Genomic DNA, 19,933 nt, shown 5'->3' on the forward strand with positions numbered 1-19,933 from the left:
GCGTAGTGCTGGGGTCTGGCACTGCATCCAGATGGAGCGGGCTCCGTCCTATGGGATTTAGCACAGCCTGGTCCCTGCCAGTGGTGTGGGAGCCCCCAGCCCCCCCCCCCCCCCCCCCCCCAAAGAGGATCGAGGTTTGGGTACCTCAGCAGCACCCAAGCACCCATCCCTGTGTGCCGGCAGGCAGGACCAGCCTTTTCCTGTATGGGGCAGAAAGGGGAATCGCATCCTCGGTGTTACCATGGCAATCGGCGTGCCAAAGATGACCTAAAAGCCAGCGAACTCCAGGCTGTTTTTTAGAGGTGCTCAGGTGGCTCCGCTGGCTCCCTGGGAAGGTTGTGCAAGCAGAAAAGTGGAGAAGTTTTTGAAGTGGAGCTTGCTGTAGAGCTGGGACTTGTGGCTTTGGTTTTGCCTGGAAACGACTCTGGAGAGGCAATGAAGAAACAAACTTTTGGGTGGAGAAGGTTTCCCAGCTGGCACCTCTGCCGCGGGGCTGTCACCTGTCGTGTGGGCCATCTCCCCTGGCTGTTGTGGGTCTTCCCGGGGGGGTTTCAGCCTCTTCTCTTGTGTGGACCCCAAAAAATTTTCTAGTCTGGACTCTGATCCCTTTAAAAAAATATCCCACACGTAGATGGGTGTGTAAAGGTTCAAATGAAATAATGTTTCTTAGTGCCATCTCCGAAACCAGCGTACTGCAGGGTGGGCGCTGGGACACCCTTGGTGGCCCCTTGTCCTTCCCTGCGCTCGGTGCTTCTTCCTGTGCCGACCTTCGGCCGCCGGCACAAACGGCCATCGCGGCGGCAGGGCCCAGCCTGCCCTCGGGCACTGGGCATGTGCTCAGCTGCTCTGCCCGGCGGGTTTGGCAGAATTTCAGGTGGGATTTCAAACTCTTGCCTATGGCCCAGGGAATTCCTCTGCTAAAACAAAACTTCCGAGCACCATGGCTCCATTTCTTATCTTGCGTGGGGGAGCCAGAGCCTAAAATTCACGTGCTCTTCGTTTTCCTTAAGAGCAATTCTCCTTTTTTCTTTTCTCCATCTTCACGGTTGAAGATATTGGCAAAGGAGATTTTATTTATCCTGAGGCAGGTTTAGATGAGATGAGACTTTCGCAAACGAGCCACAAGGTAGAAAAATCCATCTTTTATTTTAATTCCTTGCTTGGATTTTCTTCTTTTCAAACACTGGATATCTAATCGAGTAGAAGGATGCAAGGCTGGGAAATGTTGCGCCTCCTCATTTAGATACCCACTGAATTGTGTCCTCGCTACCCGGCTGGGGAGTGATCTTTGGTTTATATGAGGAGGGATGGATAGACTGGGGTCCCTGGCGGCTGGGCCTCACCGAGGATTTTTTTTTATTTTGGTGTGGGTTGAGCTGTTTCTCCTCTGTGAGCCTCTCCATAGCACCAGTGGCAATGGCCCTTCACCCTCCCGGTGCCGCTCCCCGCAGGAAGGGTCTCCTGTGCCATGTATTGTCCTGCCTTCGGTGCTTCACTTTGCCCGCCCGTCATCTTGCAAAATATCTCCTTCTCCACAAGGAAAAGCCGACTTCAAAGCTGCGGGGACGCTGGCTTTCCTTGTGCTAATCAGGCGAGGCTCCTGCAAGGCAGCTGTTGGTAGTTGAAAGAGCATGAGTGATGCTCCCCTCGGTCTGGGAGGTGATCGTTCCCCGGGTGCCTTCTTGGTGCTGAGATTCACGGAGGGGCAGGGAACGCAATTGCAAAGTCTCTTTAATGTAAAAATAATGGCGGAGATCAAAGCTGCCGCCAGCCTTTGCCTCCCTGCTGCCTGGAGAGCGTGTGATGCAGCAGAAAAGCACCCAAAAATCTTCCCTGACCACCTGGGCTCTCGGTGGGACGTGTCCAGCATGGGTTGGTGGGTCAGTGTTGGCATGGGGCACTCTGCCGGTGCCTGCAACCCTCCTGGGGGGACGAGTGGCATTCACCTTGTCGCAGGGGCCAGAGTAGGGGCATCTTCTGCCTCCTGGAGAGCGGAGTAACAGATCCCCTTTTGCCCGAGCCCCCCAGCCCCACGCTGTGCCCCAACAGGCTGCCCCTCATCCCCCTGTGGCCTCATCCGAGCTGGTCGAGTGACTTTGCTGTGACAGACCAAGCCCTGGGAGCCGTTGGGGTTCACCTCCCCAAGCAGGGCTACCCCCAAGGGAGAAGGAGAGGTGAAGGCAGCCCAGCTAATTGCGCTGGCAAGCAGGATTTTGTTAATGAATCAACCCCCTCAAAAAACACCAGATACTTCAGATTTCATGAAACGCAGCAGGTGGGAGGATCTTGAAAGGTCTCATCCATTCATTGAATTAAATATCCTTGAGTCTAGCCCAAGGCTTAATAGCAATGAAACCGCCCACCATCCTGAGAGAAGGCAAATTCAGAGCTGCTCAAAAGACGCTGGACTCGGAGGGCCGGGACGGCTGGGCTTGGGGGCAGGTTCCCTGCCAGCACCAGGGGGTCGGTCCCACCTGCAGTCCCTGCTCCCAATCCCCATCTGCAGGCACCGTTGCTCCCCGTCTGTGGTCTGAGCACGGCCGTGCCGCAGCAGCTCGGCCGCGGTCTCCGGTGGTGGGAAGCTGGGGTGCATGACGGGGGGAGGCAGAGAAATGCTGCAGGGGAAATTGGAATAGGCGGAATACAATCACCTACATTTAAATAAGATGTGTAATATGCAATAAATAGATTGTATTCATAATAAATATCAGAGCTGGCCAGATATTGGATACAATTATTCATATCCAGATATATTGGCGAAGTGATGCATTATTCATATGATACTCAGCAAGCCCACGAATGCCAGGAATTCTTTGTTTAATCATGTGTTTGACAAACATCATGACTCATTAAATATATTATTCAGAAAATAGTATTTGATCAGGTCTAATAGGCGTACTGCAGACACTTAGAGATTTGGGGTCCCAAATTTCTTTACTCCAGAAGCGCTGAATGAGGTTTGCTCCAGAACTGCAGGCACACTCATAATTTCATCTAACTTTTACTGTGGTTTCTGTGCTCAGACTTTGAGGCATTTTGTGACGGAGCCCAGCACTGAATCCTCCTTTTGGTTTTAGGAGAGCTGGACAGTCCCGGGACGCCGCCTTTTTCTATTTTCCCTCCTTGCCAGGCGTTGCCTGTCCTTAAGCCAAGCAGGCATCACCTGCGCGTCTACTCCTCCATCGAGAGCCTCCCAAGTTGCTATAGGGACCATAAGGGATCTTAGCTATAGGAGATGCGTCTTCAGGCTCCGCTGCCTATTATGTGCATGTGTGTTGTGGAAAAGGGTCCTCGTTGACCCCCCATTCTCCCCTTTCCACGAGGGGAAAGGGGCTGGAGGAACGTGCGTGCGAGCAGAAGTCGTGAGTCAGCGGAGCGAGGTCGCTTGAGCTGCGCGGTGAGTCAGGACTGTAACCCAGGAGCCCGGGCTGAGTAGGAGGGAGAATAAATTTAATGAGCAGCGATTGTTCACTTGCTGCTTAGTTTTCTTCCAAGGTGGTTTTCACAGCCCTTAACTTAAAGATCAGGACCCCTCAGTGGAAGCTGTCAAATCAAAAGCCGAGCTCGAGGGATTGGGTTTAATAAAGAGAGATGAGGGAGGGGTGATGTTCGAGTTAAAGGGCTCAGGATGGCAGGTGAATGTGGCTGCCAGAGGCATCTCTTGCTGTTTGTCATGGAGCTGATTTTCTAACCCAAGGCATAAAAATTCCATCACATTGATTTCTCATAATAAAATTCAAGCCGGTGTAATTGCATTACGCCTGTTTCCAAAGGGAGGGCTGGGGCCGGAGCTGCCTGCTCACTGACTCACGCTCGCTGCCTTCACTTACGGGGCCGGTGCACTGCCAGCCTGCCCAAGTCAAAAATACCGTCCCGGTGAAGATGAACCGCAGCCAGCCAGAGGGGCTGGGGTTCGGGGGCTGAGTCCAAGGGACTGGGAAGGCTGACACGAAACTCTGTGACTGAACCACCTCTGGTCATCACACACAGATGGGCACAAAACGTGGGGACCCACCTGAGAGGCGGCCGGAGATGCCAGAGGGAAAATGGGGCTGGGAGAGACCTGGCGGTGTCTCTGGCTCCATCATGCTGCTCGGAGATAGCGGCAGTTCCCAGGTCTTGCAGAGGTGCCAAAAACTCCCTCCCAAGGGACCCGGTTCTGCACAAACACCTTAACTAGCCTGGGACATCAGTGGGGACAAGGAGGATGGCCATCGCCCCAGCGCCGTGCCAGGCTGGGCTGCCTCCATCACGCAGCACCTGCGGGTCTGCCCGGGGCGTTGTCGGTCCCGTGGGACAAAGGGGACGTGCATTCTGCAGCACTGAGGCAGGCTGGGGCTTGTGGACCCCTGACACTACCCTGATTTGTCACCTTTCTCCCTTGGGGAAGGGTTTGCCCTTCGGTGGGCTTCAGCTCGGGCAGCTGTGGTGGTTTGGCTACTGCAAACGCAGTGTTCCTGTGCCCTGGCTGCTGCTAAAGGAGGGCTGTGCGGTGCCGGGGGGCAGGAGCCGTCCCTGAGGAGGGCACGCAGGGGCTTGCAGCTGCCTGGGGCTGAGCTGAAGGTCTCTGAGCTGTAGCATGCTGCACAGGGGCTGGTGTTCTCGGAGCTGCTTGCTAAGATGGGAGCAAGGGGCTTCCCGTGTCCCCGTGGGCAGTGAAACGGGGCTCGGTGGGGCTCTCCAGCCTCTCCCAGTGCGACAGTGGAGATGCTCTCCCTGCCACCACCACTGAAGTTTTCCAGCCATTTCCCTCCTGGGCTTCCGCCTGTCCCGGGTGTTTCTGGGGCTTCACAGCAAGTAGGACATTGCATTCACTATCTTCTTGTGCTTCTGGGGCATATCTGGACATTGGCGGGGGAAGATCTTGTTACTCATGTTCTTAAGAGGTAAAACCGGCACCAAACCCTGCCTCCCCCGAGTGTGCAAGAGACGGCACCGCTCTGCAATTGCCGGCTGTAAAAATAGACCCCTGGCTGTCAGCTCCTTGTGAGGGCCACGCTCCTCTCCTCTTCAGCCCAGCTTTCATAACTGTGCGCTTGCTTTCCCCCCCCAGAGCTTTGGCCAGATGGGTGTGGAGTTGTGCATGCCTGGCAAGTGCCACTTCTTGTCTGGAGCTGCTGCTGCTCCTTTTTCGGTTTTGTTCTTTAAAAGAGGTGCAAGAGGGGGAAGGGAAATAGGAAATATTGTGCCTGCATTTGAGATTCTCTTTAAGGATTTTACTGTTGCGGTGGGGTGTTTTTTTTTCGCGGGTATCTATAGTAACGCTGCATCCCGCTACGGTTTTCTGGAGAGCAGCATTCCCTGTCTTCCCGCTTGTATTATTTTTTTCCAAACCCCCTCCCTCTGCCGCTCCCCGGCCCTGATGGTCCTTGTGCCGTGCAACTGAGCTGTCCCCATGGCTCCCTCACTGCTTTGTTATCCACTTGTGAGCATGAGGGTGGTCAAACCATCCATGGACAAACCATCCATGGATAAGCCATCCACGGATAAACCGTCCAGGTGCTGCGCAGGCCAGAGGCATGCTGTGCAATTAGTTACTCTGAGGTGGGATAGCAGAGCATTATTTATCTTTAATTACTTTTACCCCTTCCTGAATAGGTCCTGTTTGTCAAAACCCGGCAAGGCGGAGCGCGATCCCCGGAGACAGAGGTGCCACCTGTGAGAAATGGGCGCCAACGGGAGTGGGTGAAAGAGAGAAAAAAATCAGGCAGCAAAAGGATGAGAAGACACTGTAGGAAAATTTAAAGAAAGGGGAGAAGGGAGAGAAGGGAAGGGAAACGTGTGGCTCTGGTGGGGGTGTGGGATCCTCCCTTCAGAGGGGGACGGGACGGCTTTTGAGCTCCAGGCAGCGCTGCTGGGGGACGGCCGGTCCCTCGCAAGGCAGCCACCACCCTCCTGGCCCCCTCTCTGGGATTTCAGGAGCTGCGAGTGGAAGCTCCCTGCAAGCGCTAACTTTGCTCTTCTGTCGTCTCTCCTGACGCCCGGAGCGGGCTGGGAAGCAGCAGAGAAATGACTCATTAGCTGCCAGCTCAGGGAAAGGCATTTATAGCTTTCGCACGGAAAACAGCCTTCGCTCAGCAGCGCCGTCGCTGCCCTCGGACGCAGGCTGCCGTCACGGGGTGCATCCCGGGACTTGGCCCTGCATAGGACCCCGACGGGGCTGGGAGAGCTTCGCTTGACCGAGGTGTGATGCCTTTTGCAGGCTGGGTCTGCAAATCCCTCCTGGTCTTGTCTGCGTAGTGAGGGAGGAGGTGGAGGACCCTCTCCACATCCCAGACCGGACAGCCAGGACCCCAGCACCAGGGGACACCCTGAGAGCTGCCACACTCGGAAAAGTGCCCGAGCTCCTCGGGTGGGGAGGGAGGGAGCCCTGTGGGGAGGCACGCTTCTCCCGGCTGCGCAGTCTGAGAGCGGATTTAGGAAGAGCCTCCTCGGCTGGGCAGGGTGCAGCTGGGCTGGCGGTGGCTCAGAATAGTTTTGCTTTAGTCACCGATGACTTTGATGTTTTAATGGAAGAGCCATTAAGATGCTTGAGGGCCCGGGTTGCTTTTCCGACAATGCCTGGGCTGAGGCATGCATTAGACACAGCGACTGCGGCACCGCAGGGTTGTGATGTTCAGGGTTCATGAGCATCTCCCTGGAGGGAGCCCAATCCCCGGCAGGGTGACAGCCATCCCAAGGGGTGCCGGAGCCCTGGCCGGGATGGGGTCTGAGCAGGAGAGATGGCCATGGTGGCTGTGGGACCCAGCTGCGGCGTGCAGGTAGCTCCGTGTGGGCGGCTGTGTGATGGAGCTGGGAGACATGGCGTAGCGCAGCCTCCGCCTCCCGCATCCCTCTGCTTCCCCAGACCTGGCCCGTCCTCCATCCCAGCAGTCTCAGGTCTTGGCTGTGGAGGTAAAGCAGACCAAGATATTGGGTGTCACATTTAAACATCATGAGCTGCCCTGGCCAGGCTGTAGCAGCGGATTGATGCCCTCCAGCTGCCTGCGAAGGAGGTGCCCAGTCACTGGCCTGCAGAAAGGTGGCCTCGAAGTCGTCCCCTCGCTGGGGAGACCTGCAGTGTGACGGGGCAGCCCCTTCCCTCGTGCCATCGCCTCTCCTCCCCCAGCAGCCCCGCTCACCCCGTGCTTGTTGTAGGATCTCGGTCTGCGACGAGGACAAGTTCCGCCACAACGAGTTCATTGGGGAGACGCGAATCCCGCTGAAGAAGCTGAAGCCCAACCAGACCAAAAACTTCAACATCTGCCTGGAGAAGCAGCTGCCGGTGAGTGGGGGGTTCAGAGCAGCGTCCCCCACCGTGAGCCCGTGGATACAGCAGCTTATCCCTATGGCACGTGGGAGCGTGGTGTAGTTTGACCCCTCAAACGTGATCAGGGATGGGGAGAGCATCCCTCGCGCCGGGGAGGTGGCTGTCCGGCCACGGCTATGTCCCGGAGCAGCCCCCAGACTGGGTGCGTTCCCTCCCCCAGATAGATAAAACAGAGGACAAGTCGCTGGAGGAGCGCGGCCGGATCCTCATCTCCCTCAAGTACAGCTCGCAGAAGCAGGGGCTGCTGGTGGGCATCATCCGCTGCGCCCACCTGGCCGCCATGGACGCCAACGGCTACTCCGACCCCTACGTCAAAACGTAAGTGCTGCTCCGCGGCTGCGCCGGGCCGGGCGAGACGCTGCCACTGCCAGCCCTTGGTGAAGCTGTGCTGTCCCCTCTTGCCTCTCCCTGCAGTGGAAATTAATTGATCTCATTAGGAGATGCAAATGAGGGTGTCACGGCAGCAGCTTGCATTCACCCTGAGTGTGTTATTCCCCGGCAATTATTTTACAGCGCTTCAAAGTAACGTGGGTGCAGGATCTGCCCGGTGGCGTGTGGCCCTGCCTGCCCCGTGCCGGGGCAGCATGTCGTCCCGCCGGTTCAGCAGCGGCTGGGTGGCCGTGGTGCCCCACTGCCAGGCTCGGTGCTGCCCACCGGCACTGCCCTTGCTTGGGAGAGGGTCTGCGGCAGGGACGCGGCCCTGGGGACACAATTGGTGGCCCAAAGCAGACAGGTACAGTTGGGTTTTGCTGATGGCACGGCCCCAGCCCGGCGGGTGGTGGGTCTCATCCGACGGCACGGGGATGGGTATCCCTCGAGCAGGACGGTGCCTGTGCCTGACGGTGCTGGACCTCGCTCAGCACCTGCGGGTGCCTTTGCTTTCCTTCCCGGTGATACCCCCATCCTTTTCACTCTTCGAAGCCCACGCTGTCCCTGCCGGGATGGGGATAGCTGCTGGGTCCTGGGTCAGGTCTGCCCCTCCTGGCCCGTGGCATTGGGGTGCAGGCATCCTCCCTCCCAGCCCCAGGGGACGGGCAATTAATCGCCCCCTTCCCCAGGTCCCAAGGGAGAGGAGGCTCCCAGCCCAGCTCCCAGCTCGGCAGCGGGGCCACCACCCCGCACTTTGGAAAGGCTCTAATTACAACCTGTGTGTAATTAGGTCAGACAGCATTTTAATCGCAACCCATGGCTCCGGTGGCTCCAGGGCCTGATTAACAGAGCCGAGGGCACATTTACAGGTCCCGCTGACACTTTCCAATGTAAATGACTGGGAGTACCTTCCTTTTGAAAAATACCAGCAATATTAAAAAGAAAAAGAGACATTAAAATGACTGTAATGGGCTGCTGCGACTCGGCCTCACCCAAGTGATTCAGGGAAGTCAGTGTCACCCAGGGGCTATTAAGGGATGCTGAGGAAGGTGATGGTTTGCTGACGCAGGGCCCTGCATCGCCGCGGCTCCTGTTTTTTGGGTGGATGGCATTTTTCAAACTTGCTCTCTGCAAAGCAAGGGGGGCCATGGCGAGGAAGGGCCGGCAGCCCCCCCCGCGCCCATCCCACGTCCCTGTCCCCAGTGCGCTGACCCAAACTTTGGCACTTTCAGGGATGGTATTTGTTAAGGCAGAGTTATTGGGATAAACCGTGCCTGGCGCCTGGGAGGCCAGTAACGGAGTTTCTAGGCAGCACACTTTCGCCTTCCTATTTAATTGTTCTTTATGATTGGAGGTGTTTGCATAAAAATCCACTTTTGCTTTTTTAAATGCTCATCAGAGGCTCAGTCCCTGAAGTAACGTAATTCCCGTTGTTGTACACAGTCGTTTTGTAGGTGCCCCTTGTGCTATCTGCAGTAGCCTGTATCTGCAGGGCTTGAATCAGAGCAGATAGACAAGTGATGCTTCTCGGTACAAGCCCTAATTTTTTAATTACAAGCGAGATCTGGAAAGTGTAACGAAGAAGCAGAACTGATGTTTAAAGGAGCAGCACCAGCACGAAATGATGACTTTGGCCTGGCCCAGATTTCAGGTGCCCTCTCTGCTCGATGACAAATCTCGTTTGCTTTTTGGCCCTGCTGCTGCGCTGCAAAATATCTGCAGGAAACAGCGGTGCATGAAGCTGCAGCCGCTGCACTTGCTCCTGCTCCCTCTTCCACACCTGCATGTGGTTTCTGTCTCCTGGCAAGGCTCTGGATGAGCAGACCGGTCCCAAGTCTGGGCTGGGAGCGTTTGATTTTGGGAGCTGGGAGCATGTGTGCGGTGCCAGTGTCCCCTAGGGACTGGAGATGGGATAATCGGTGCTCTCTGATGGCAGCCAGCGACTCGTCTTGTGCTAACGTGGGGAAATGCTGCTTCCTTCCAGCCACCTCCAGCGTTTTGGCAGGGGAGGGGAAGGGAGGAGGGAGCTGCAGGTTCGGGGGGCTCAGCCACCCATCTCACCCTGCCTCTGCTCAGGACCTGCTCCCCCAGCCGCAGGTGCCCCTAGCCGTGCCCGGGCTGCAGGGGAGGGCCCGGGCAGCCCTACCTGCCTTCCTCGCTGGGAGGGGGTACGGGACCTGTGTGTGACCGCGCTGCATTGGTTTCGTTGCAGTTACTTGAAACCAGATGAGGACAAGAAATCAAAGCATAAGACGACGGTGAAGAAGAAGACGCTGAACCCCGAGTTCAACGAGGTGGGTCCCCGAGTTCAATGAGGTGGGTTTTCGCCGGTGGTGGTTCTCGCCTAGGGGCTTTTCTCAGTCCTCGGACTTAAAAGGAAAAAAGAAAAAAACAACCTCAGTCATTAGGTGACGGGTCGAGGTTTTGTTCCCCGTGGGTGGCAAAGGGCAACAGCCCGAGGAGGAGGGTGGACAGCCCCAGCCCCCTCCCAGGGGTCCCAGCCCCCGCAGGAACCCGGCACGGGTTCATCCTGACTGTGTCTCCGCTCCCCAACAGGAGTTTTGCTATGAGATAAAGCATGGCGACCTGGCGAAAAAGACCTTGGAAGTCACAGTGTGGGACTACGATATCGGGAAATCAAACGATTTCATAGGTGAGTGGGACACTCCGGAAGGTCTCCTTGGCCTCTTTTTTTTTTTTTTTTTAATCTTCACCTTCTGTGCCTCTTCTTTTTTCATCTGCTGCTCTTCTGCACTTCTCCATCCCCACGTTCGTTCTTGCTGGGTTTCTGTTCTGCTTTTATCCTTCTCCTGCACCTGAGCCTCCTCTCCCGGAGCCGGCCCCGCTGCTCCTCGCTTCAGACATCCCCGCGCAGGGAGCACCCATGCGTCTCCTTCTCCCCTTCTGTTTTCAGATCTTCTCTTCTGAATAAAAAACAGGTTTAACGGGGAGGTTTCATTTATCTCTGTTGGATGTCTAGGCTTGTCGTGATTTTGTTACCGGTCACTGCGATTTATTGCTAACAAGTGCCCAGTATCTCTGACAGCCGCTGCAGATGCGATGAACATCCAGCCCTCGGCATAAGAACAAGCTGCCCAGGGCAGGTCCCAGACCACAGCCGTGAGGGGCCGGGGAAGCCGGGCTGTGATTGCCCGTGTGTCACATCAGGTCGTGGCGTCGGATGCTGTGAGAGCGGCTGCACGGCCTGGCTCCATCCGGCATCCCTCGGCATCCCTCGCAGGGCTGACGCTCACCCCCACCTCTCCCTCTCTCTGTCTCTCTCTCTCAAGGTGGAGTCGTGTTAGGAATTAATGCCAAAGGCGAGCGGCTGAAGCACTGGTTCGACTGCCTGAAAAACAAGGACAAGAAAATCGAGCGCTGGCACACACTAACGAACGAGCTGCCGGGGGCCGTCCTCAGCGACTGAGCGCCATGGGGCCGCTCCCCAGGCGGGCACAGCTCTGCCGGCCACAGCCTTTGGACTCCTCTCGTTTACGGCTTTGGATACGGGGGATCGTGGTACCGGGGCAGCCGGGAGAGCGGGACACCCCACGCCACGGCCTGGCTGCAGGGAAACCCTTCCCAGGGAACAAGGCAGCAGCGGTTTGCTCTGCTCAGCAGGTCCCATCCCCTAAGGCTTTTCCAGAATGCCTCTTTGCACCGTGCCACACTCACACACACACTCACGAGCATGCACATGCATGCGCACACACACATGTGCACACGCACACGGACACCACACGCCTGCATGCACTGCAGTTCTGACTCCTCTCCTAACTCTTTGCTGTACTGAATTACCTTCTCGCTGCCTTGCGATTCAGTGGCAAAAATGAATGCATCAGTCTCCGTTCGTGTAACTAATATGAGCAAAAGGCGTCACTAAAACCTGGAACTATTTTCTCAAGGCAATTGTGCCATATTTCTGGTGGTTTGTCAGTCTCTGTGGTTTGGGCCTAAACAGTCTTTTATGCATTTAAAGCTCCTCCGTTGGAATGATTGTGTCCCCTGATAACCTAGGAAGACTGTTTGCTTTTCTTCCAGAAATGTTGTGCTCGTCCTCTCCAATAACCCATGTGAAGTTAGCCAGCAAGCTGAAAGCGCTGTGCAGACCACGGCTTCCCTCTCGCGGTCCCCGGGATCGGGTGGCTTCACATTTGCAGAAGCGAGGGGCAAAACAAAACGCTCAGCCAAGCCGCCGGCCGTTCCTGCTTCCCAGGACCGGCAGTGAAGTCTTGCGCTGCCCTCGCAGCAGCCGCTCTCCTAATGAAACCATGCCTTCCCGCCCAGAGCCACGCAGCCAAGCTTCAGCACGGCTATTTTTCCAGCAAAGCCGGCTTTCAGGCTAAATTTTTCTATCACTTTTCCCTTATTCATCCTTTTCCAATTCATGCCATTACCTAAAACCCAACCAAGGCGCTTTACACCGCGAGCTGGTGGCGTGCAGCGGGCTGAGCTGCGGGGCCGAGACGGCATCATGTTTGCAGAGATGCTCAGCTCCGGCACGGCCGTCGGGTTGGTCCATTTTCTGCCTCAAACAGCGTCCAAACCAAATGTCAGTGTATGGCACAGTAATAATATAATAATATTATAGTAATAATCGCAGCTGTCATCCTCCGTGACCCACCCTGGTCGTTCTCTGCATCCTCATCCCACCGGGCGCTGGATCTTGTGCATCCTCATCCCATCCTCATCCTCATCATTTAGCTCAGCCCGGTGGGATGAGCTAAAACTTTCTGTGAAATGCTGCACCTTGCCAGAAATTTTTGAAGCCTTTAACCCATGATTTCTTAGGAAGAGCTGCTGTTTCCCCATCAATTACCTACAGCTTCTGAGCCCTGTAGCTGTGTGTGCGCACGTGCGTGTGTGTCGCCGACTTTTTTTTTTTTGGAAAGCAATCGGAACTCCAGAAACCTACGTTTACTTTTCAAGTGACGATCGTGTTACACCTTGTTTGATATTGGGGGGGGGGGACACAGACGACAATGTTCATAGGGGCTTTTTAAATAACTAAATATTTGTAATGCATTCTACAGATATGCATGGATTTCATTTGAATGCCGGCAGCCTGTCAAGTCGGATGTTCCCAGTAATCCTCTCTGTCTGTCACTGGTCCAGCACCTTAAAACCTGGTTTGGGTCTGAGCTTCCAGGAGAGCTACGGGAGCACCGGGTCGGCTGTGCCTCCCTTTTCTTGCAAAGTTACTTTCAATCCATCATTTGTTTCAGCACATCTTGCCATAAAACTGATTTATGCCTGAGGTGGAGTAGGACATAATGTGTGTGTGTGTGGGGGGTTCCTTCACTTTGTATCCCAGTCTTTTCTAAGCGGACGGTCCGTCCGTCCGTCCCAGCTGCATGCAGAGTGGTGGTCGTCATGCCAGGCCTCGTGAAATGTTTGATACTGATGTTTTGCTACCATGTGAAGGCTGCAGAAACTGTCCTTACCTGCATCCTAAAAGACTTTTGTATTTCAGTATTATCTCTCTGTGTACTTTTTGTCAGATTTGTTAATATTTATAACGAGAACCCAAAATAAAAAGGGAAAAAAAAAGAAAAAAGGTCGATGCCGGCAGTGCAGCTTTTGAGTCTCCCCAGGTCGGTACCACGGTCCTGGGGGTGCGCGAGCTCGGCACGTCACAGCACATCTCCGATGGAGCACCGAGTGACCCAGAGACGCGAGATGAAGAGCTGGGTCCTGGTGAGGGCTTGGGGAGCAGAAGATGGTTTTAAACCAGAGGATCGGGTGCTGCTTGGCTTTATTCTCCACTCTCCAATCTCTTGCTTCCGAAAAAAAAAGATACTTTAACTGCACTGGCTCCACCTCCCCCGCTTTCACCGGGGACCCCGCTCTGCCTCAGCCCGGTGCTGTGACGTTCGCACGGGGCCTGTAAGCACCGGCGGTGGAGGGTGGGAGGGAGATTAGTCAAGGCAGGATTAAAAAAAAAAACAACAAAACATAATCTCTAGCCTTTCTGAAATTTCCATTAACTTCACTACTCAGTGGCATTAGCAGAAGGGCGTTAGAGACGCCCTGTGCGGTGCCCGTGGCTGAGCCAGGGCAGTCTCTGCACAGATTTTGCCGCCTCGGACGCTGTGACCGTCCTCCCCAGGGCGAAGGTGCAGACACCCCTCCCTGGCCTGGGAGGGAGCTGAGGTGCCGCCCGCCCCCCACTCCCCGCGGCTGCTCCAGCTGTGCCCTTTAACGTGTATTTTCCTCGCTGTAGGTTTGGATTGATTGAACGTATATTGTCAGAGGTTAATATTCAGGCAGCGAGCGGCTGGGCTGCTCGCCGGTGCTGAAGGCAATCCCCTCCTTGGAGGCTGCCGTTTCCCATGGGACGCCCCGACGGTGTTAGCACCCACCTCGCCCTCCATCATCGCCGCGCCTCAGCCTGGACCGTTGCATTGAAATGAAAAAAAAAAACCTGCCGGTGGTCCCTGCACATGCTACACCGGCCGCTTCAGGCTACAGCGGCGTGTGAAGGTGGCACGGGCAGACACTGCGCTTCCCTGCCGCTCAGCCCAAATATGCATGAGTACGGCCCAAACTGAGCTCCCCGCATAGACAGACAGACAGACACTTCACATATATATCCCCCTACACCGATACAAATATTTTTATATGTAGCCACACCCCCATTATATATACCTATATACTCATGCATATACACACATACACACACACGTGTGTGTGTGTGTGTGTGTGTGTATATATATATATATATATATATGTGAATGAATTAGTTAATTATATGCTTGTGTCTGTTCATATATTTTTAAAAATAAAGGCTTGGCATTTCTCCATACCGTTTTTACCCACTCACAAGGTGTGGAAGCAGGAGCCGGACGAGCATCCCGGACACGTGCACGTGCAGAGCGTGTCCGGGCAGGGAGCAGCAGCACCGAGGGCCAACGGGCCCGTCCTGTGATGGGGGTGGCTGGTGCCACAGGGTCTGTGTTGGCGCCGGCGGAGCGGCAGCCGCCCCGGCGGAGCTGAGCCTGGCACACGGTGTTAACCCAGCGGCCCCATTTAATCAGCTCAGGGGACCAGATCCCCGAGCACCGCGGGGCTGCGGCCGCCCACGGGATTCACAGCTTAGAGATACGTGTGTGTCCGTGTGTCCGTGTGTCCGTGTGTGTGTCTGTGTCTGTGTGGTTATTATAGCTATAGCTCTGTGTGTGTCTGTCTATATATACAGCTAGGCATAAATAGCTTTATAAATAGATACACATACATGCATGTATAAGTATATAAATGCACTATCTATATTATATTTTATATATAATTATTATATGCATATAAATATCTTATATACTTAATATGTATGTGTGTATAAAATATTTATATAGAAAATATTATATAATTTATTAGTATATACTATATTATATACTGTATGTATAATTAACTCTACTCACAGACATTCACTTTTCTATATTACAGTATTACAATAAATGTTATAGTCATACATATATAAAATAGAATTTTTAAATCTCTCTATATAATAAATATATGTATGCATGTATATATATAAATGCATGTATATATAAATACATGTATATATAAATACATGCATTCTTATATATTATCTAATATATATATATTAAAAAATACGTATCTTTATATAGATAGCTATATATGTATGCCTGCATATGTATTTGTATATATACAGGCACTCTATATATTATGATATTATGATACATATAAAGAATATACAATTACATGAATATAAATATGTGTATAAAATATTTATATGCTATATATAGGATATAAAATATATGATGTATATATCAAATATTATACATATATAAAAATATATACGTGAATGTATAGTATATATAGGTACACATATAGGTAGCTATATTTAAAGGCACACACATATGAAAGCATGTATATATACATGCACAATATATAATATATAATATGTTATAAAATATATATTATATATTACATATTGTATAGTATATATACTTCATATATGTTTAAAGGTATTACTTTTCTATAATTTAATATGCATACATATGTATAAAATATTATTATTTGATATATTACATAAGTATATACTACATATTATCTATGTAGTATATATTGTATTATATACTTGTGTTATGTGTAGTTACAGGTAGCATGCTCTCTCACACTTCCTTGCATGTTCTCTCCACATACATCCATGTATGAATGTATATGTATAGATACACATTAATTCTTCTAGATATTATAAATATATATAATATACTTTATATAGTTTACGTTATATTTATTATTAAAATATATGAATTACTATATTAATAATATTACTATGTTTAATACCTGTTTATCAAGTGTATTTATAACCAGTGCAGCTGAACCAGAGCGGGGCCAGCACGTGGCTTTTGGCAGTGGCCGACGTGGCCCCCCCCGGAGCTCAGTGTGGTCGGTGAGGATTTTCCTTTGCTCCTTCCCGTGCGCTTGCCCCTTCCAGGCGAGGGGGAGCCGCTGCCCCAGCACCCTGCACCCCCCCGGGCCACGCAGCTGAGGGCTCGCGGTGCTCCCGGAGGGGTCGGCTCATGCACAGGTCAATGAGACGGGAGCGCCCGCAGCCCAGAAAACCCACGGCACGGGGAATAACTGGCCAGTCCCGGGCCCCGAGGCTGGGCGGGGGGTTACGCTTACGGGGGGAGGCAGGTGGGAGGCACAAGGGGAAAAAAAAAAAATCTATTTACTCAATTAAATGACGCACCGTTCAGTCATCAGATTTTGTCACTCTTTATCCCCTCCAGAATAAAGAGCTGATTATAAAAAGGGAGGGCAGGAAGACCTGCAGATTAAAAAAAGCTTAAGGTATTTTAATGCAAAGCTCCTCCGGGGTGCGTCGGGCCCTCCTGCTTTATAAAGAGGGGAGAGTCACCTGCATCAGCTCCACCGGTGCTGGTGCTCCAGAAGAAGACTGATGAGCTCCTCCAGCAGCTTGCAGGAGCCCCCAAATAACGGGACCCTGGGTCCTTTTGATAGCCCCCAGTGGCCCCACCAGGCTCCACAGGGCATGTACTTGCCGGTGGCTGTGCTGATGGGCATCGTTGTGGTCTCCACCTTGGTTTGAACGGCTCGGTCATCATGGTTTCCATCAGGTACAAGAAGCTCCAGTCACCCCTGAACTACATCCTGGTGAACCTGGCCGTGGCCGACCTGCTGGTGACGCTCTGCGGCAGCCCCGTCAGCTTCTCCAACAACTTCAATGGCTTCTTCATGTTCGGCAAACAGATGTGCGAGCTGGAGGCCTTCATGGTCTCCCTGACAGGTAAGAACACGACTCTCGAGACCTGTCTTGGTCTTTGCTTGGTGCCATTGCATTTAGCAAAGACGCTTTGGGGAATGTTTCATCAACTTGCTGCTTCTCCTAAAGGCAATGCTGTCATTGTAAAACTCATGTCCTTCAGCTATTCTTTAGCCCAGGGAAGGCTCAAGTAGGTGGTTGGCTGTGCCAGGTCACCACACGCTCTGTCTTGGTCTTTATAGAGAGGGAAATGTCACTTGGGCACATAGGGAGTCCTCGCTTGGGATGTGCTTCGTGGGTGCTGGCTGCTGTGTAAGCACAGATGTTTGTGTGTGCAACAGAAACATGAAACACTGCACAAAACCTTTCGTCGAGGACACTCCAGCGCAGAAACCGTGGTCATAACCACAATGCGTCACAGCTACCCAATTGCCAACTTCATTTTTAAGGGCCAAATATCCTCACAGCTCTCCCTGCCATAAGAAAAACATCTGACATCTTGTTACAACATTTACTTCAACAGTTCGTAATCACCGTCTGCCATGTCCCAGCACAGGCAGCAGAGCGGCAGCAGAGCCTGTTCCTAGGACACAAGCCCTCCTCTTCCTCCTCCCAGGCATCGTGGGGCTGTGGTCCCTGGCCATCCTGGCCTTCGGGCAGTACATTGTGGTCTGCAGACCCCTGGAAGACTTTCGGTTCCAGCACCGGCACGCTGTCAGTGGCTGCGCCTCCACATGGAGCTGGTCACTGCTCTGGACGACCCCACCGCTCTTGGGCTGGAGCAGCTATGTGCCTGAAGGTAGGGGAGATGCGCTTCGGACATGAGCTTAACTCCACAGCTGCTTCTTGCGTATCAAGTGCAGGGCAGCTGGAGAGTGTCTAGTCTGGTATTTAAAATGTTAACACCTCCTGCTTACTCAGTCAATAGTCGTCTCTCGGAGGTCGTTCTTCAGAAGTTACCCACTGCACAACACGCTGCAGCCGTTCTTACACATCTGATGGACATCGGAGCCACGAGCTGCTCTGGCTGCCGGAGCGCACCGAGCGGCACCCAGCACACACCAGTCCAGATCTGCTTACGTAAAGGCTTGGTATAACGCTGCACGCCACAACAAATCACCCTCCTCCCTAGAGCAGTCAGCCGGCCAAAAACTGCAGTGGCTGATCTCCAGGTCATTGGGGATGGAAAAGTGAGAGGTGCTTGGGCAGCATCACTAAGAGGGGGGCAGCGCCAGCGCTTGCTATTTTGGAGCCTGTTACCGAGCCTCTATCCAAGCCCAGGATCGGTTTAGGCTTGTTTCAAAACTTATTTGTTCCAGGTCTGAGAACCTCTTGCGGGCCCAACTGGTACACCGGTGGCAGCAACAACAGCTACATCTTGGCCTTGTTTGTCACCTGCTTCGTGATGCCCCTCAGCCTGATTCTCTTCTCCTACACCGATCTGCTGATGACCCTGCGAGCGGTAAGTACGGCGAGTACAGGTGAGTTAATGGTTTTCCGCTCACAAAATGCTGGCAAGGCACATCTCCATCAGGATGAAGAGCCTCACAGCAGGTTTTTGTGACAGCTGATGGAGCTGACACGTCCTGGCGCTGATGTCAGGGCACCTAAGGGATGGAAATGCTGTTGGAAGTTGTTAAGCAGGCATCTCTGTCTCTTCAATACTCCCCGCAGGCTGCGGCACAGCAGCAGGGAACGGACACGACGCAGCAGGCGGAGCAGGGGGTGACACGCATGGTGATTGCGATGGTGGTGGCCTTTCTTTCTCATCTGCTGGCTGCCCTACACCACGTTTGCCCTTGTGGTGGCCGCCAACAAAGACATCGCCATCCAGCCAGCTCTCGCATCCCTGCCCTCCTACTTCTCCAAGACCGCCACGGTTTACAATCCAATCATCTACATCTTCATGAACAAACAGGTGAGAGAGAAAGCCATTAGCTAACGAAACCACAGCTTCACCAGGGCTTCTGGAGAACAACTTAATGGCCTCATAAAATGTGGAGGAACCATCTATCCTATCTGGAAGCACAGATGCAGGCTTGATCGGGGAGTTGCTGTATAAGCAGCAAGATTTTGGGGAATAAAATAGAAAGGGAGGGAGCAGCCTCCGAACCTGAACAAGAGCTCATTTTCTGCTTCCATGATTTTATGGGGTCAGGCAACCTAATTTTAGATCACAAACTGCTCACTGAACACACGAAGCAAACAGAATGGTACTTTTATTGTCAGTAGACTGCCAGGGTCTGCAAAGAGCTGGGCTGGGAATTGATACAGATCTCACCCAAAATACAACACACGTCCATCCCTCAGCCTCTGCCTCCAAGTCTCAAGGTGGACACCAGCTTCTGCCACGACACGTAACCCGTCCCTTCCCTGCTCAGTGTCAGAGCTGCTGCTGAAAATGGTGTGCTGTGGTTACCACCCCGGCAGATGGGAAAAACCGCTCCGGCTGCACCCGGCCCCCACGCAGGCGTCGCTGCAGACGGGCTGCGGAATAAGGTGACACTCTCTCGCCCTGTCTAACTGCTGCCAGATGCTGCCTGCACCAACGTCAGCTTCGGGCTCAGCCTGTCCCACCCAGCCTCGTTCAAGACGGGCACAGAGAAGGGCCCCGATGCTGCAGCTGCTCCCCATGCCCAGGAGGTGGGTGGCTCTTGGTTAGAGAGGTCCCCAGCAGCCTTCATGGTGCTCCCCAGAAAGACACGACACCGTCTTCTTGCAGGAGAGGAGCCACCCTGTCATGGGACAAACTGCAAACTTTTATTTTGCTCTCCTAAGGAAACACCCCTCCCTTCCAGCCCCTCGCCTCGGGGAATCAGGAGTCTTTTAAGAACAAAAAAAAAACCAACAGTAATTTTTCCTCGATGCAAAACATCCCAAGTTGCTGTTCAGCCCCGGCGTCAGGCTGAACACGGTCCCGCTGTGATGCCACCTCCAAAGCGGCCCGTAGGACACAGCCGCGCGTTCGCCATCCCTAGGTAGGCCGAGTCCTATTTGCATTGCCC

The 19,933-nt window shown here is 53.3% G+C and overlaps 2 protein-coding genes across 3 annotated transcripts in view; both read left to right on the forward strand.

Annotated features, from left to right (window-relative positions):
• Nucleotides 1-13,241, forward strand: part of DOC2B (double C2 domain beta) — a 38,023-nt gene extending 24,782 nt beyond the window's left edge. For both annotated transcript variants that reach the window (XM_076354280.1, XM_076354281.1), the window contains 5 exons: nucleotides 7,138-7,264; nucleotides 7,470-7,627; nucleotides 9,891-9,972; nucleotides 10,235-10,331; nucleotides 10,969-13,241. In XM_076354280.1, coding sequence (XP_076210395.1) covers nucleotides 7,138-7,264; nucleotides 7,470-7,627; nucleotides 9,891-9,972; nucleotides 10,235-10,331; nucleotides 10,969-11,105 — 601 coding nt within the window. In that variant the 3' untranslated portion in view covers nucleotides 11,106-13,241. The remainder of the gene's footprint in view (nucleotides 1-7,137; nucleotides 7,265-7,469; nucleotides 7,628-9,890; nucleotides 9,973-10,234; nucleotides 10,332-10,968) is intronic.
• Nucleotides 13,242-16,503: 3,262 nt separating this feature from the next.
• Nucleotides 16,504-19,012, forward strand: LOC143168143 (pinopsin-like). Its single transcript, XM_076354282.1, is given in 8 exon segments — nucleotides 16,504-16,572; nucleotides 16,575-16,746; nucleotides 16,749-16,952; nucleotides 17,545-17,727; nucleotides 18,248-18,390; nucleotides 18,603-18,695; nucleotides 18,697-18,860; nucleotides 18,862-19,012. Coding segments are annotated over 8 exon segments (1,179 nt in total).
• Nucleotides 19,013-19,933: the final 921 nt, after the last annotated feature.

Source organism: Aptenodytes patagonicus, chromosome 17 (assembly GCF_965638725.1).
Source record: "Aptenodytes patagonicus chromosome 17, bAptPat1.pri.cur, whole genome shotgun sequence".
Taxonomy (NCBI): domain Eukaryota; kingdom Metazoa; phylum Chordata; class Aves; order Sphenisciformes; family Spheniscidae; genus Aptenodytes; species Aptenodytes patagonicus.